The sequence below is a fragment of the Microchirus variegatus genome, assembly GCF_963457635.1.
Source record: "Microchirus variegatus genome assembly, chromosome: 7".
Lineage (NCBI taxonomy): Eukaryota > Metazoa > Chordata > Actinopteri > Pleuronectiformes > Soleidae > Microchirus > Microchirus variegatus.
In genome coordinates, this window is record NC_139808.1 from 18,150,655 (window position 1) to 18,169,076 (window position 18,422).

Here is an 18,422-nt window from a genome sequence, read left to right on the forward strand (position 1 = left end):
TTTGACCAAAAAGTCATACTATAGCATGTCGTCCAAAATCTGACAAAATAAGTCATAGGTTAATATGTTGTCCAAAATTTGACAAACAAGTCGTACAATAGCATGTCGTCCAAAATTCGACCAAAAAGTCATACTTTCGCATGTCATCCAAAATTTGACCAAAAAGCTCATACTATAGCATGTCATCCAAAATTTGACCAAAAAGTCATACTATAGCATGTCGTCCAAAATCTGACAAAATAAGTCATAGGTTAATATGTTGACCAAAATTTGACAAACAAGTCATACAATAGCATGTTGTCCAAAATCTGACAAAATAAGTCATAGGTTAATATGTTGACCAAAATTTGACAAACAAGTCATACAATAGCATGTTGTCCAAAATTTGACCAAAAAGTCATACTATAGCATGATGTCCAAAATTTGACCAAAAAGTCATACTATAGCATGTCGTCCAAAATTTGACCAAAAAGTCATACAATAGCATGTCGTCCAAAATTTGACCAAAAAGTCATACTATAGCATGTCTTCCGAAATCTGACAAAATAAGTCATAGGTTAATATGTTGACCAAAATTTGACAAACAAGTCATACAATAGCATGTTGTCCAAAATTTGACCAAAAAGTCATACTATAGCATGATGTCCAAAATTTGACCAAAAAGTCATACTATAGCATGTCTTCCAAAATTTGACCAAAAAGTCATACAATAGCATGTCGTCCGAAATTTGACAAACAAGTCATACTATAGCATGTCGTCCAAAATCTGACAAAATAAGTCATAGGTTAATATGTTGACCAAAATTTGACAAACAAGTCATACAATAGCATGTTGTCCAAAATTTGACCAAAAAGTCATACTATAGCATGATGTCCAAAATTTGACCAAAAAGTCATACTATAGCATGTCTTCCAAAATTTGACCAAAAAGTCATACAATAGCATGTCGTCCGAAATTTGACAAACAAGTCATACAATAGCATGTCTTCCAAAATTCGACAAAAAAGTCATACTATAGCATGTCATCCAAAATTTGAGCAAAAAGTCATACTATAGCATGTCATCCAAAATTTGACCAAAAAGTCATACTATAGCATGTCTTCTGAAATTTGACCAAAAAGTCATACTATAGCATGTCATTCAAAATATCTCAAAAAGTCATACTATAGCATGTTGTCCAAAATTTGACCAAAAAGTCATACTATAGCATGTCTTCCAAAATTTGACCAAAAAGTCATACAATAGCATGTCGTCCGAAATTTGACCAAAAAGTCATACTATAGCATGTCGTCCAAAATTTGACCAAAAAGTCATACTATAGCATGTCGTCCAAAATCTGACAAAATAAGTCATAGGTTAATATGTTGTCCAAAATTTGACAAACAAGTCATACAATAGCATGGCGTCCAAAATTCGACCAAAAAGTCATACTATAGCATGTCATCCAAAATTTGACCAAAAAGTCATACTATATCATGTCATCCAAAATTTGACCAAAAAGTCATACTATAGCATGTCGTTCAAAATTTGACCAAAAAGTCATACTATAGCATGTCATCCAAAATTTGACCAAAAAGTCATACTATAGCATGTCGTCCAAAATGTAACCAAAACGTCATACAATAGCATGTCTTCCAAAATTCTTTCAAAAATTCATACAATAGCATGTCGTCCAAAATCTGACAAAATAAGTCATAGGTTAATATGTTGTCCAAAATTTGACAAACAAGTCGTACAATAGCATGTCGTCCAAAATTCGACCAAAAAGTCATACTATAGCATGTCATCCAAAATTTGACCAAAAAGTCATACTATAGCATGTCATCCAAAATGTGACAAAAAAGTCTTAGTTTAGTATGTCATCCAAAAGTTGACCAAAAAGTCATACTATAGCATGTCGTCCAAAATTTGACCAAAAAGTCATACTATAGCATGTCGTCCAAAATTTGACCAAAAAGTCATACTATAGCATGTCGTCCAAAATCTGACAAAATAAGTCATAGGTTAATATGTTGTCCAAAATTTGACAAACAAGTCATAGGTTAATATGTCATCCAAAAGTTGACCAAAAAGTCATACTATAGCATGTCGTCCAAAATCTGACAAAATAAGTCATAGGTTAATATGTTGTCCAAAATTTGACAAACAAGTCATAGGTTAATATGTCATCCAAAAGTTGACCAAAAAGTCATACTATAGCATGTCTTCCAAAATTCGACCAAAAAGTCATAGGTTAATATGTCATCCAAAAGTTGACCAAAAAGTCATACTATAGCTTGTCTTCCAAAATTCGACCAAAAAGTCATACTTTATATTTGTATATCGTCCAAAATTTTGTATATCGTCCAAAATTTGACCAAAAAGTCATACTATAGCATGTCATTCAAAATTTCTCAAAAACTCATACTATAGCATGTCATCCAAAAATCGACCAAAAAGTCATACTTTAGCATGTCATCCAAAATTTTACCAAAAAGTCATACTAACGCATGTCATCCAAAATTTGACCAAAAAGTCATACTAAAGCATGTCTTCCAAAATTTGACCAAAAAGTCATACTATAGCATGTCATCCAAAATTTGACCAAAAAGTCATACTATAGCATGTGTTCCAAAAATCGACCAAAAAGTCATACCATAGAATGTTGTCCAAAATTTGACGAAAAAGTCATACTAAAGCATGCTTTAAAAAATTTTGCCAAATAGTCATACTATAGCATGTCTTCCAAAATTTGACCAAAAAGTCATACTAAAGCATGTCTTCTAAAATTCGACCAAAAAGTCATACTATAGCATGTCTTCCGAAATTCGACCAAAAAGTCATACAATAGCATGTCTTCCAAAATTTGACCAACAGTCATACTATAGCATGTTGTCCAAAATTTGACCAAAAAGTCATACTATAGCATGTCGTCCAAAATTTGACCAAAAAGTCATACTATAGCATGTCGTCCAAAATCTGACAAAATAAGTCATAGGTTAATATGTTGTCCAAAATTTGACAAACAAGTCATAGGTTAATATGATGTCCAAAATCTGACAAAAAATTCAAACTATGGTCCGTTGTCCTAAATGTCAAATAAAAAGTAATGTGTCACAAGAAGGCTCACAACTAGTGGCTTAGTGGATTAGTCAATGGATTTCAATCCAGAGATTATGTGTTCAAGTCCTGTCTTGGGCAGAACAGTGATAGTTTAGTTGTTGAAAAAAGTCATAGATTGGTATGTTGTCCAAAATTTGACCAAAAAGTCATACTAAAGCATGTCGTCAAAATTTGACGAAAAAGTCATACTATAGCATGCCTTCAAATATTTGACCAAATACTCACACTATAGCATGTCATTCAAAATATCTCTAAAGGTCATACTAGAGCATGTCGTCCAAAATTTGACCAAAAAGTCATACAATAGCATGTCTTCCGAAATTCATCCAAAAAGTCATACTATAGCATGTCGTTCAAAATTTGACAAAAAATCTTACTATAGCATGTCATTCAAAATATCTCAAAAAGTCATACTATTGCATGTCGTCCAAAATTTGACCAAAAAGTCATACTATAGCATGTCATCCAAAATTTGACAAAAAATCTTACTATAGCATGTCATTCAAAAAATCTCAAAAAGTCATACTATAGCATGTCGTCCAAAATTTGACCAAAAAGTCATACAATAGCATGTCATTCAAAATTTGACCAGAAAGTCATACTATAGCATGTCATCCAAAATTTGACCAAAAGTCATACTATAGCATGTCATTCAAAATATCTCTAAAAGTCATACTATAGCATGTCGTCCAAAATTTGACCAAAAAGTCATACAATAGCATGTCTTCCGAAATTCGACCAAAAAGTCATACAATAGCATGTCTTCCAAAATTTGACCAAAAGTCATACTATAGCATGTCATTCAAAATATCTCTAAAAGTCATACTATAGCATGTCGTCCAAAATTTGACCAAAAAGTCATACAATAGCATGTCTTTCGAAATTCGACCAAAAAGTCATACAATAGCATGTCTTCCAAAATTTGACAAAAAGTCATACTATAGCATGTCATTCAAAATTTCTCAAAAAGTCATACTATAGCATGTCTTCCAAAAATCGACCAAAAGTCATACTATAGCATGTTGTCCAAAATTTGACGAAAAAGTCATACTATAGCATGTCTTCCAAAATTCGACCAAAAAGTCATACTATAGCATGTCGTCCAAAATTTGACCAAAAAGTCATACTACAGCATGTTGTCCAAAATTTGTCAAAAATCATATTATAATATGTCGTCCAAAATTAGACAAAAAGTCATATTTTAGCATGTCTTCCGAAATTCGACCAAAAAGTCATACTTTAGCATGTCATTAAAAATATCTCAAAAAGTCATACTATAGCATGTTGTCCAAATTCGACCAAAAAGTCATACTAAAGCATTTTATCCAAAATGTCTCAAAAAGTCATACTATAGCATGTCATTCATAATGTGTCAAAAAGTCATATTATAATAGGTCGTCCAAAATTTGACAACAAATTCATAGGTTAGTATGTCGTCCAAAATATGACAACAGAGTCATAGGTTAGTATGTTGTCCAAGATCTGGCAAAAAAGTCATAGGGTAGCATGTCGTACAAAATTTGACAAAAAGTCATATTATAGTATGTAGTCCAAAATCTGCCAAAAAAGGCATAGGTTAGTATGTCGTCCAAAATCTGACCAAAAAGTCATACTGTAGCATGTCGTCCAAAATTTTACCAAAAAGTCATACTGTAGCATGTCGACCAAAATCGGACAAGTCATACTATAACTGTGGTCGAAAATTTTACAAAAAGTAATATTATAGTAGGTCGTCGAAAGTTTGACAAAAAAGTCAAACATTAGTACGTCGTCCAAAATTTGACAAAAAAGTCATAGGTTAGTATGTCGTCCAAAATCTGACCAAAATGTCATACTGTAACATGTCGTCGAAAACTTGTCAAAAAATCTTATTATAGTAGGTCGTTGAAAGTTTGACAAAAAAGTCAAACATTAGTACGTCGTCCAAAATTTGACAAAAAAGTCATAGGGTAGCATGTCGTACAAAATTTAGTAAAAAATCGGTTAGTATGTCGGGAGACATGTCTGGGTTTGCTTTAGGACATGAAAGAAAATGTTTCACAGGGAAATATAGATTTTCTACTTCAAAAACTACAAATTAATGAATAAATTAAATTCATATAATAAGCTTTCTGTTTCACTCTTTTTATTTCCATGTGGCTGAAAAATCACTATTGTTCTTGACTTACAACAGCTGGGGTCTTAACCATGTTGCTTATGGAATTGTGTGTGACTGTGTGTGTGTGTGACTGTGTGTGTGTGTGGTGAATGACAGCAGCATTCGGCAGGAGACATTATGATTCGAAACGTCCAGCTGAGGCATGCTGGGAAGTACACGTGTGCCGTGCAAACCAAGGTGGACAGTATTTCCATCGCTGTTGACTTGGTTGTGAGAGGTGAGTTCAGTCTATAAAGCTTCAGTTTAAAAATCAGCACATCTGTACAAATTTTAGCCTGCAAAATTAATTAATCACTCGTGGTATGTTTCACTGTAATGTTTATTACAGCTTCTTTAGCCTCACTGAGGAAGAAATATAGTTAAGGAAGAAAATTATTTTTTTTCCATTCAAACATTAAAGGAAATTTAATGTCTAATTATACCAAATAGCTCCCATAGGTTTCACACTGAACTGACTACATTAGCCGCAGGTGCTAAAACCATCTCCACCATTTCCACGTCCTTCTGATTTACATACCCTGCTCCTCCTGCCTTTTTCTTCTCGCTCCTCCACCTGTCTCTCTATCTCTCCCTCCTCTTTCCCTTTGCCTGGCTGTGCCATCTATCAGGTCCCCCGGGGCCTCCCACCAGCATCCATGTAGAAGAAATCAGCGATACCACAGCCTCTCTGTCCTGGAGGCCTGGTCCTGATAATCACAGTCCAATTACGGCGTATACCATCCAGGCCAGGACACCATTTTCCCTCGGGTGGCAGACTGTCACCACAGGTAAGCTCTCTTCAACCAGCCGTGGCCTCCTCCAATCACATGGAGGGGGCCGCTCTACTTCTTCTTCTTCTGCCTCGCCTGTGAGAATATAGGAGAGGTAATTTTTACCCAAGCACTATTTTGCCTGTAATTTGAGTTGTTAAAATGATAACATCTGTGTTATTTTTCCCCCTCATCCTCTTTAATGTGGCCCTTAGCATTTATGAATTATTGCCATAATGTGCTTTTTTTCAGGCACTGTATTCCTTATTCTATTAATATTTGTTGTGGTATTACGGACAGTTTGATGTGAGATAGTTTTCCAGGTCTCATTGATTTCCTATGTCAGGATCATATATTTGTAACAGGATTACACTGTGACCTTGTAGGTTTAATAGAAATCCTGCTTCTTAAAGAAATTGCATCTATTTCTTGGAGGAATTACAACAGGCATTTTATTTTTTTATTTTATTACAAGAAAAAAAAAATTACATATTGCTGAAAACTATCCTGCATACCATTAAAACATTAAATAAATGTCTGTAACATTTAAGCCAGTGCTGATTAAGTCAATTGGCTTTCCACACAGCTCTCTGTGTTTGTCTGTATAGCGGTGTCTAGTTCTCGTGTTGCCCGGCAACATACCCACGCTTTCTCAAAATCAACAAATTCAAAGAGTCATGCTGGTGAAGTAAGGTGGCTACAACAGGTTAATGTATGGCTGAAAAATGCTCAGAAGCCCCCACAGAAATGTGAATTCTACTGCTTAAAAAAACTGGACAAACACTTCTTGTTCCCACTCGCCTCTGCGATGCCACTGTACACGCAAACGCTCCCTCTGTCGGAACTAACGGTAATGCTTGATTATCAAAAGATAAGAAATTGTTTATGTCATTTGTGACAATCCGCTTCCACGTCATGAAAGGGGTGTCCAAAGCCCCGCCCTTAAAACACCTGAGTGGGGAGATGGCTCTGTGACACCTGACGACATCATGAGTGAGTCACCTGTAAAAAATAATTGACAATTTTATTGATGGTTATCAGGTCATGGAGAGGATGCCAACTAATAAGATTTTTTTTTTTTTTAAAGTGAAACAAAAACAAAACAAAAAAAACCTTTTGATTATACTGTCGTTATTTTTAAAGTTGTGTTGTTGTTGTTTGAATTTGAATGTGCATTGTGCGTCCTTGTGAGGGAATACACCTGTGCCATGTACCTGTGGTGGAGTCTGAGTTGACTTGTCAGCCTGGAAGACATTCTGCTGCTGATACACACACACACACACACAGTGAGAGAGAGAGAGAGATGGGGGGAGTTTTCTGCATACTGAAGGGGGTACTGTGTTTTTTTTATGCCAGTTCCTGAGGTGGTGGGGGGCAACCGGCTGACAGCTACAGTAATAGACCTGAGCCCTTGGGTGGAATATGAGTTTCGAGTTCTGGCAAGCAACACCGTTGGGACCGGCGAGCCCAGCAAGCCATCCAAACAAGCAAGGACGAAAGGAACCTGTATGTACTGCATGAGCAGATCAAATCATTCCTTATGCTTCTTGCAAATTGTTGTTCTGTTTATTTGTTCTTTCCTTTCAGGACAAAACATGATTTACAAATTGCCTTTTTTTTTTTATTTTGTCAATAAATGAAGTTGTAGTCATTTTCAGGGAGTACGCTTAAGTTGACAAGACTGATACCACTCTTACATCTTTACCATTTTATAGTTTGAGCATGACTCGACTTGGCTCAGTTCAACTCAACTCTAAGGTTTAGGTAACAATGTTTTCCATTACTTATACCTCCTCAGTGTGGGAGGGGTTATCATAGCACGGCTGCGACATAAAAGCACAATTCAAACACACAAACTTGAGATGAGCAAGCAGCTGTTTTCAGTGTAACTAGATTATTAATTAAAAAGATTAGTTCAATACTTCCTCCATGGCACAGACTTCTTCCACAGACACGTCTTTCAGCAGCTCCTCTAATAAATATTGAGATTTTAGACATTGCCTTGCTAATTGTTGGAGATTAACACATTTTTTTGAGTCTCTAACTGATCTACAGTTCGGCATTGTTCGGTTTGGTTCGTGGCCCATGACTCTTCCAGTGACAACACTCTCTTAGAACTGTACATTGGAAAAGTGCCAAAAGTCAGGGAAGCTTTTTGAGCAGGTCTATGAAGCAAAATCATGTGCGCTACAAATAAGAAGCGGTTAAAAGTATTGTTGTTGTTGTTTTTTTAATTAGGACTTTTTAAAGCAGCAATTGGTGAACTCACTAAAACATTTAACTTCCTGTGACAGCTTCAAAGTAAAAGTCAAGCTGTGTCTCGTCAGTGAGATGATTATAATGTGAGGAGGAACTAGGAACAGTAGGAGGTGAAACATTTTGTAATTTGGTCCTGAAAATTGCAGCGATTAAATTTGATCTACATATCTTATATAATTGGTGACGGATCAGAGTAAGAATCAAGTTTACTGTCTTAGTTTATAGTTTATTTTATTGCTCGAGGTATAAAAGAGAGAGCCTATTGTTTGCTGGCCTCAGCCTCCCCCTGCTCGCCATGATAACCATCGGTTTGTTATGGAGAAGGTGGCTGGAATCCAGACGGTCACAATATACAATGTCCTTTGTCTTGTTAGTCCGTCCAGTCATTTTTCCAGCCCCTCTTGTTATTTTATCAATCTTTGCCTCAGCGTTTCCTCCCCATTTTAATTCCCTATTCCACACGATATCACTGACATAAACAACCATTTTCACAACACCAGAATTCACATTAAAAGAGTTCAACTTTAAAAAAAAAAAAATAAATTAAAAAAAAAACAGCTTGTCATTGAATACTACACTTCATTATTTATCTTTTTTTCATTCTACCCACCTCTAAGCCTTTTGTGGCATCAGCCACTGATTTCTGTTTGTACGTGTGTGTGTCTAAAATCAATTTGTCCGTTCTAAAATCAGTCAAGCTGCTGTGTGCAATTGGCAGCGCGAGTGCCTGAGATTCATTATGCCGCCTGTTGTTAATTTTTGGACGGCCATTTTGTTTTCCTCTGGGCCAGATTAATCAGGTCAGTGGGTTGGATCTGGCTCTGGGAACATATGTTAGAGCCATTTGCTAAATAGTTGTGAATATAATTTTTGATTAATTTGATTTGCTGAGCATAAAAACCTCTGCTGCTACATTGCAGCTTTATGCTTAGACTATATCCAGCCTTGGCTTTGAATTGGTTGGCTTTCTCTTTGTGCTTGTAGGTTTTGGACATAGATTTGCTTTAGCATGCAGGCATAAAAATTGGAGTAAAACAAGTGGCCTGGCTTACTGTCAGCTTCATATTTCTTGCAAAGACATTAGAGTGGTCTCAGTTTATCAGGAATTTGTAACTCAATGGCAGACATTCCAGAAGGAATTAAAAAGGACTACAATTAGAGGTGCTATAATTATCTATCCATCTTTGAAAGGCAGCAGTTACATTCTGTGTGTCCTGCTCTTGTTGACATCGCTATGCCAGTTTGCTGACTTCTCACAGGATTTTCTGGCTGCTGAGGTTCAGACGTGTTGTCTCTGTCGTTGGGGAGTAGCCCCATGGCAAAGCGACCACGTGCCTTCTCTGTGTTGTGTATGTCAATTAAGTCAACGGAGCTAAGCCGATCCATCTTCTCTCTCCAGCTCCGAAGGTCACACCGGCCAATGTGAACGGAGGCGGTGGCAGTCGCTCCGAATTAGTCATCACATGGGAGGTAAGAGAGCTCACTCAGGACTCCCTCGCCCATTGAGGGAGGAAGACATCATCATTCTCTATGGATCCAGGCCTCTGTTTCATTAATAACAGCTGAACGGCCTAATGTATGGCATTTCATTTTTAAGAACAGAGAGGCAATAACTGCTGCTGTCACCCTGGGGGAGAGAAAAATGCTTTTGAGGTTTCAATAAGATAATTAAACTCAATGGCTCCTTCGAAGTCCTAGCCTTTTTTAGATTGTTCTTTCTTTCCTTCTTTCTCCCTTTCCTTCTCTCTGTCTCCTCATTCCTGCATTGTCTCTACAACTCTGCAGGTTTCTATTTATTCAGGCTGCCGCAAAATCATCAGCCCCTGCTGTGAGACGTTCCCAGAGAATCACTGTTGATATTTCAATATGCAGGAGTTCAATTAAAGTCTAACTTCTGCCAAACAAAGCCGCTTTTTTTTGTTCCGAGCCCTGAAAACTCCTCAGGCATTTTTCTTTTGTACTTAAAAAGCGGGGGTAGAGGGTGTTACATTCTGATGTTTTATTTTTTGGCTTTGCTTTGCTTAAACCGAACAGTAAACTGTATGCAGATTAGGGCTGTCACTTTTTCCGAAAATCAAGTTCAAATTAATATTATGTGACAGGTTGTTCTATTGAAGGTATCCGGATATTGCCTCCACTCACACATATGCACACGAATGTGATGACATTATTTATTATTATTGCTTACTATTCGCTACGTGCATTTGAACACACATCTGTGATGCCTCCTCCTCTACTGACTCACTCGGGTGAGTTCACTACTTTGCCATCTATGGTGTAGAACGTGAAATACTTCCACACACCACTCTTCAGAAGCTTTTAGGTCATGATTGTCCACTCAGGAGGACGGGTTGTCCTCCATTTTCACAACAGAACAACACTGGCTTATTTTTTCTCATGGATCAAGACGGCATTAAATGGTGATCCAAGGCCAAGCTGCACTGAGAACGCCCGTTTGAACACAAATGGATATCTGATTTTAAAAAAAGTGACAGCCCTAATTAAAACGTTTTTATTCAAAAGTAGTTGTGTGCCAGAGCTGCGCTCAATGGAAATAAAAAAAAAAAAAATCAAAGGCTGTACAATTGCCTCATTGTGTTTGTAGCCTGTCCCAGAGGAGCTGCAGAATGGACCAGGGTTTGGATACGTCGTGGCATTTCGACCTCACGGTGCCACAGGGTGGATGCAGGCTGCTGTACCCTCAGCTGAGGCCTCCAAATACGTCTTTAAAAATGAGAGCATCCAGCCATTCTCCCCTTTCCATGTGAAAGTTTGGGTTTACAACAATGAGGGGGAAGGGCCCTTTGGATCCATTACTACTATTTACTCAGCCGAGGATGGTAAGTGTGCTTTCATGTCATGCACAACATGTTATGAAGTACCTCTCCATGTACCGATTGTATGCAGGCATGGGCCATGAGGCTACTAAGATCCATTCATTCAGTGGTAGCAGTCGTCAAGTTGCAGCCAGCGCTCTTCTATTAGACCTCACAGACGTGTCTCCCTTCACTTCCCTCCCTCTGTTGTCGAGATGAAAGAAGTGACTTTGAAACAGTTTTGATGTTCCCGCTTTGAGGGCTCGTCAAAGCTCGGCGTTGCCTCTGAAATCATTCTGCGTCTTTGTACATTAACTCCAGAGCCTGGCCGCGCGCCCACCAGGGTTCGTGCCAAGACCCTCTCTGCATCTGAGATCGAAGTTTCGTGGAAAGCACTGCCCTGGAACGCCAGCAAGAAAAGAGTTTTGGGCTACGAGGTGAGCTGCAGTGAAACGTGTGCGTGTGCGTGCGTGCGTGCGTGCGTGTGTGTGTTTGTGTGTGTGTGTGTGTTTGTGTGTGTGTGTGTGTGTGTGTGTGTGTGTGTGTGTGTGTGTGTGTGTGTGTGTGTGTGTGTGTGTGTGTGTGTGCGAGCAAACACATGGCAACTACTGCTGTTGAATTTTGTTCTTGTGTATTATTGATGTGTTTTTCAGGCTTATGCACCTTGGGCACAGGAGATAATAGCTTGCTACATGCATAATGGTGCAGACGGGTCCCATGCCTATGGGTTTAGTTGTGTTTCTCTTGTTGCTTACCTAAGTACTGTAACCACCCTGATTACTGATGCAATACTCCAAGGGATAGAGCATTTAGCTCCTAATCCACATAGTAAAGCAGTTGGAGACAGTGGCTTTGCACTCAGTTAGTTCTTGTCATTTCAATTCTGCTCATTATTGCAATCCAAGACGTGAACAAAGGCGCAGTTTTCATTCTCGTATTGCATATAGTGCCAGAATTATAAATAGTTGACCACTAAAAGTCAACAGAAGAGCAGGGTCTGAGAAAACCATTCCTGTGAGGGAAGACAAATTATATTTGTGCTGTCAAGCGTGCCAGCTATTTCAGCCCTGACAAGCTGGGTGACAAAGAAAATCTGTTATCAGTGGAAGTTGATGGCTGGGGATTTTTGAGGATTCTGTTCTACTTTTTGGGGGGATGTTTCATTCTTCTTCATATATAACCACCATATTCACCACAAAACTAAACGTCTGACACACGTCTGATAAGCTACTTAAAAACGCAGCGAGCTAACCCTAACCCCCATGTTTTCAGACCATCTCACATCTTCCGTGCAGTTGAGTTCACATCTGCCTGTTTCTCGTTCACACTTCATTGACGGGGGGTGTAAAGCTTTTAAGGTGTCCGTCGTGTTTTTCCTGCTTTTTCAAGTCTGTGATTCTGCCCTGTTACTTTCCAGCTGAGGTACTGGAGCAGAAGTGAAAGGGAAGACACAGCCAGTGTGCAAAGGACGATCGGAAATCAAACATCTACTATTATCCACGGAGTGAAAGGCAGCACCGCGTATTACATCTCAGTTAGGGCGTATAACACTGCCGGGGCAGGGCCTCCCAGCACCATTGTCAACGTTACCACTAAAAAGCCACGTGAGTACCGTCCCTCATTATAAGACAGTCCCACTCTGCCAACAATCAGCTTATGTTTGCAGTGAATAATGTATTTTTTTTTGCTCTCAGCGCCCAGTCAGCCACCGGGTAAAGTGATGTGGAACACATCAAACTCCAAGATTATACTGAACTGGGAGCAGGTCAAAGCTCTGGAGAATGAGTCAGAGGTCACTGGTTACAAAGTAAGCACCGAGTCACTGCAGAGTTCTGAGTCTATCAGAAAATTGTGCCTGACTCGACTTAACTTGCGCCACTCGCCTGCAGGTGCTCTACAAGAAGAACCGGCACAGTCGCCCCAACGTCATGGAAACCAACACCACCTCTGTGGAGCTCGCCCTGCCCACTGACGAGGATTATATCATACAGATAAAACCATTTGGCGAGGGAGGGGAAGGCAGCAGTAGCAGGCAGATCACTATCCCAAGGATACCAGGTCAGTGGAGAGCTAGCTTGTACCTCCCCTGTGGCTCAGATGAGTAACTATCTCACCTGCTGTTGTCTTGCCGGGGGTGATCATCATCTCCAAAGGGAACAGAGAGAGCAGGAAATGAATGTCCTACATGAAACAGTTATGTCATTATTTGCATAGTCATTATTTTTATCCAAAATTCGGTTATCTATCCAAACTTTGGGGATGGCTCTGGAGTTCAAATTCAAACCGCAGAAATCCGTTAGAGCTTAAAATACACCGCCAAGAAGCACACAGCCATCTGGAGTAATTACTGCATACTCCAGCAGAGGGTGCTCTGATTACTGATGATGTGTCCAGTTGTTTAAGGGGCGTCCGATTTCACAGGGTTAGATTTTGCCTTAAGATTTGCGATTTGACTGGTGCCATGTCAGTTTTTGAAACTTGACCAGGCACCTTTTTTTCCACAAATCTGAAATCATGTGCTTTTGAAGAAGACCTGAAACTATCGAGGAAAATGTTTACTGACATTAAACAAGTAAGATGCTAAACCCATTCACATAGAATTCAAACAAAGTGCTTTATGCAGCCAGCAGAGTTACCCCTGGTGGATAGACTCTACATCCGTCCTATTCCCTAAGCTCCACATTTCAAACAGGATGACTATGTCAATTTCTAATGAATGGTCTGTACTTGTTACTCAGTTCAAAGGGGCAAAAGGTAGAGAAATGGAACTGGGCCTTTGAAAATCTTATTCATCATCTGGAAATAATGATTCTCAAATGTTTTTTTTGAAATGCATGTTTTCAGTTTGTGATTGCAATAGCAGTCTGAAGAAGCAGCTGATTAAAGTAATGAAATGCCAAAGTCTGTGAGATGTTATTTTTCGCTTTCTTTCTCTGTTATTTTCACTGCAATCAGACTAACTGCCTTGTTCTTTTCAGGCCCCAACGCAGTCGGCTCGGCATCCAAGGTCTCCACTCTGTCAGCGCTCAGCACAATAGCACTGTCTTTCACAGCCCGGACGTCTTTATGACAAACAGCTCTCAGCAGACGTTGCTTCTGATGTGGAGACGGCTCTCTGCGGCGGAACGCAAACACAGCCCACTCTGGTGTAACTGGATACATTCATTTAGATTTTAGAGGCAAAAGGAAGGCGCTGATGGAAAAAAAATTACATTTATTTAAAAAAAAATTTTTAAAAATAAAAATAAAAAATGCCATTGAGATGTCAGGGAAAGAGTCCCCCTTCAGCACCCAGGCTAAGCAAAGGAAATTGGCCGATGTTGTGACTATGTTGTTACCAAAGCAGCTTTCATAAGAAAAAAAAGTAAAGAGAAAAATGTCTTATATGCATCTTTTTGTATGACATGTTGAGCTTTTTATAGATTTGTTTTGTTATTACATTGTAAGTCAGTCTGGGCCTTTTTGAAGTGAGAGAAGGAAGATGCATGGCAAATAAAATCATCAACGTTTCCACTTTGGAGCTTAAGAATGTGATTTGACAGTAACCCTGTTTCCTCAAAAGAAAATGAACTGTTAACAATCCCCTGTTGCATCTCTGGATTTATTTTCTGAGGTCATAGTTCACTCTAAAAATGCGCTGACTTGTAAAGGCCTGTGTCATACTTTCAGAGTTGCTTGTCTGCGCAGAGCGTCTTCTTTCCTCGTGCGCAAACATGGCCACCTTTTGGTCCTCCTCGCATAACCTTAAGCATGGGGTTACTGTGTCCTTTTTTGTCTCTTTTGACTGGAAAAGAGCGTGTCACTAAGGGGACTGGAAAGTGCTGTGCTACAATGAGCTACGTGCTCGCATTCATGTGCAAAGGGCTCGTGTGGACTACGGTGCAAAGGGACAGCTGCTACATGACTGCTACAAAAACGTGAACGCTGAAAGTATGACTAGGGCCGAAGGGTTTCACTCTGCGCGAAAGTAGGATTAACATCCTGTCTCCAGACAGACACATGCTAATGTTGCTAAGCTAGCCAAAATCCCCAGCTACAATCAAAATGGATTCCATGTTTCTGTGTCATTAACATAAAGAAAATACAGAAAGAAAACAAAAAAAATGTTTTTGGTGCCAATCCTCTCGGGCAAAGATGACAAAGAACTCACCGAAAGTTGATGAATTGCCTCAAAGTCACTCATGAGATTGGTAACTGACCTTTGACCCAGTAAATAACGCTATGCTGTTGTTGTATAGCATCCGTCTCTCCTTGGGTTCCAAAACCTTGGCCATGGAACTGCACTGGTGGCCAGACCCACATGGTCGTCTCATGCTCCTCGTTATTTTTCAGTTAGCCCTGTGTCTAGAGCTATTCTTTGCCTTCTGTGTGCCTCATCATATGTTCAAAATCCTCAGGTCCTTAAAGAGCCTTAACTTATCATGTATAATTAAAAAAAAAACAAAAAAAAAAACAACATCAGATGCGTAGAACTACAAAGCAGCCGTGGTGATGTTTACATGCTGCTGTGTTGATAGAAACTGTCAGGATTGGGTAAAGGGGTTGAGGTAGCGGCTGAGGTCACTGAAGTTAGTTTGGATGGCGTTGTGCTGTTTCGCATGGGATATTGGCAATATATGAGGCCTGGCGCATTTTTTTATGGGTGTGTATTCTCAATAAAAAAGATGATGCTGCTGATCTTTTCCTTTTTTTTCCATAGTGTCCTGATGCCACGTGGGACTGCTGTAGTAGTTTGTACTTTGAAGGGGAAGTGTACTGTAGGCTACTGGGTCTTCGCTCGGAATCATGCATCAAGAAACGTGTAATATACTGTTTTGTACACTTCAAATCATTTATATTAAAAGAACCTTTCTAAAGAAATGATTTACTCGGTTTTTATGTAAGAACTCCGTTTCATACAGTAGCTGTAACTGTTGCTCAGCATGACTGTACTTTGTTCCCTCTCTATCCTCTCTTTCTGTCGGTCTGCAAAGCGGCTGAATGGCTTTAGGAACATGCGAGGTTCATCCATCTGATAGAACTGTGTATACTGTGTGTGTACCATAAAGAACTGACCCATCATTAGCCCATGTCTATGCTTCTGTCTCATTCAGCCCAACTCAGATGCACTAGGCCTACTGTCCGTATATGCTCTACAGGAGGGTTTCCTCTGTTGCTGTTTGTTGTTTATACTGTGTTAATAAAGACTATTGATTTATACAATGACGCCAAGCTCTGTCGGTCCTTCCCAATACATAAGCTATTATATAATACAGTGTTAGGGGCATATCAAGAGACCCCAGAGCAAGGGCCAAGGACAAAAATGGATCCTCGAGCCTCAGGTCAAAGTGACCTTTTAACCTAGTTAGTCACTTGCAGTCCCTTGTGCATAACTGATCAATTTAAGATCTGGTGTGAGGACGTCAAACGGGGGGAAGGCAGATTGTAAGAAACAGAGGTCTACTCTGCTCACCCTTTCCTAAGCACATCAGCCTTCACATACTGAACAAGGCAATCAGAGATGGCAGACTTCACCCCATTCAAGCAACAAGCCTCTGGCGCCATCTGCTGTTCACAGTGACAAGTGGACGTGCGTTAATACAAGCATACAAACAAGCAAACATACAAACAAACAAACAAGCAAGCTATCAGACACACAGAGCCGCCTAAAACAATAATTCACTTCACTCCCACTCTGTGGGGGTGAAGTAACAAGGCAATCAGAGATGGCAGACTTCACCCCATTCACGCAACAAGCCTCTGGCGGCCTCTGTTGGTCATATTGGCAAGTGCAAAGTGTTTTTCTCAGGCAATGAAAATCAAGATTCCAAAGTATATGCTCAATTTCTGCCAGTAAACCCTCCTAAATGTTACAACCTGGGCTTTAAGTTGTTGTTGCTGTGTACTGCGCAGTCATAAATCAGGAAGTATTTTGAATACAACACAAATTGTGATAGTCTTGCACTTCACTTTTAAAAAACTGATTCTAAAGAAAGATATCCTGGATGAAAGCTCCTATAATACCATTTATATATATATATATATATATTATAATGTCCCATAATTCATCTTAGATCCTTCAATAACTGGATAACACCCACATCTTACTTCATATGTAGAGTGAACTTATTGCCTCAATTTGTCGTTTGCACAAAATGCTTTAGATGGCAGTAGGAGCACACAAATACCACCTCATGTAACATGAATGAATTTCACCACAAGATGGCAACATAGCATTGGCCTTTCATAAGGCTGGTGTAAGAAAAAATAAAACCTTCATGAATTTTTCATGCAGGAAATGTTCCAGGCACATGGATAAAAAAGAATTGCAGACCCATAGGTAACTGTACAACATGAACTCTCACTCCCCGGAATCAGAGACAGTGTTTGAATCATACTGAGACATTTATTTATGCAAGTATGCTTTCCATTTAGGGTTGAATGCAAATACAGCAAGTACACACCACCAAGCACTAGGGGGATGTAGAGCAAAAAAAGGCAGTGGAGAGTTGAATGTGTGTGCTAAAACAGTGATGCTCTTCATGAAAAAAAAAAAAAAACACCTATATAAAAAAAGAAAAAAAGAAGAAGAAATAAATTATTAATGGCACTGAGCTGGTTTTCTACGTTAATGGGGTGAATAAATGTTTTTTTGTTTTTTTTTATAACCTCACTGTAGACTAACAGTGCAGATTCACAGAGACTACTTTTCCCACAGCACTCAGTGTCACATTCTTTACAAGACACTAACTCACTTTTATAAAATGGCTCCTCCTCACCTTGGACTGACAGGACAGGCCGTTTCTACATCTGCCTCGTGGTGATTAACGGTACTTTCAGCTGGACCACTGATGATAACTGCGTCTCCCACAGCCACAACTCGAACCTCGAACATAAGGCACCCGTTCATGTGTCATTTCTATTGCTCCGCTGTCCTTCTGCTTCTACTTATACTGCCTCGTCCTTTCAACCTACTAACAAATCTGACCCTGTCAGTTTCTACATAATTTACAGGTTAATTCACACAAGTATGGGTAGTTATATATAAAGTACAGGTCGTCCAATCCTCTTGTTTCTCTTCAGAAAAGAGGCCATTTTAAGTTTTCTAATAGTTAACAGTATATGCGCTGCTATCATGGCGAGCTAGTGCCTTCAAAACAGTCCAGTGTCATGTGACCAGTTAGAATCAAATAGAGCAAAATATACATCAGTGTAGGAATCTCTTTTTTTCTCCACAGACACATCGACAGCAGGTGGACAATTTCAAGTCTAGGGGTTTTGAGGGGGAGTTAAGACACGGAAGGAGACAAAAGCCATGGAAATCCAAGTGTTGGCAAAGCTCCAGCACACTCTGCTATA

General features: G+C 39.2%; 1 protein-coding gene across 1 annotated transcript in view; it reads left to right on the top strand.

The window, feature by feature from the left end:
- cntn4 (contactin 4) overlaps nt 1–14,154 on the top strand; it is a gene marked incomplete at both ends in the record, with an annotated part of 203,519 nt that extends 189,365 nt beyond the window's left edge. Inside the window, 10 exons of the mRNA XM_083892325.1 lie at nt 5,357–5,477; nt 5,869–6,027; nt 7,366–7,515; nt 9,668–9,738; nt 10,874–11,108; nt 11,406–11,521; nt 12,502–12,688; nt 12,779–12,891; nt 12,974–13,142; nt 14,063–14,154. Of these exons, the coding sequence (XP_083748451.1) occupies nt 5,357–5,477; nt 5,869–6,027; nt 7,366–7,515; nt 9,668–9,738; nt 10,874–11,108; nt 11,406–11,521; nt 12,502–12,688; nt 12,779–12,891; nt 12,974–13,142; nt 14,063–14,154 (1,413 nt within the window). The remainder of the gene's footprint in view (nt 1–5,356; nt 5,478–5,868; nt 6,028–7,365; nt 7,516–9,667; nt 9,739–10,873; nt 11,109–11,405; nt 11,522–12,501; nt 12,689–12,778; nt 12,892–12,973; nt 13,143–14,062) is intronic.
- Nucleotides 14,155–18,422: the final 4,268 nt, after the last annotated feature.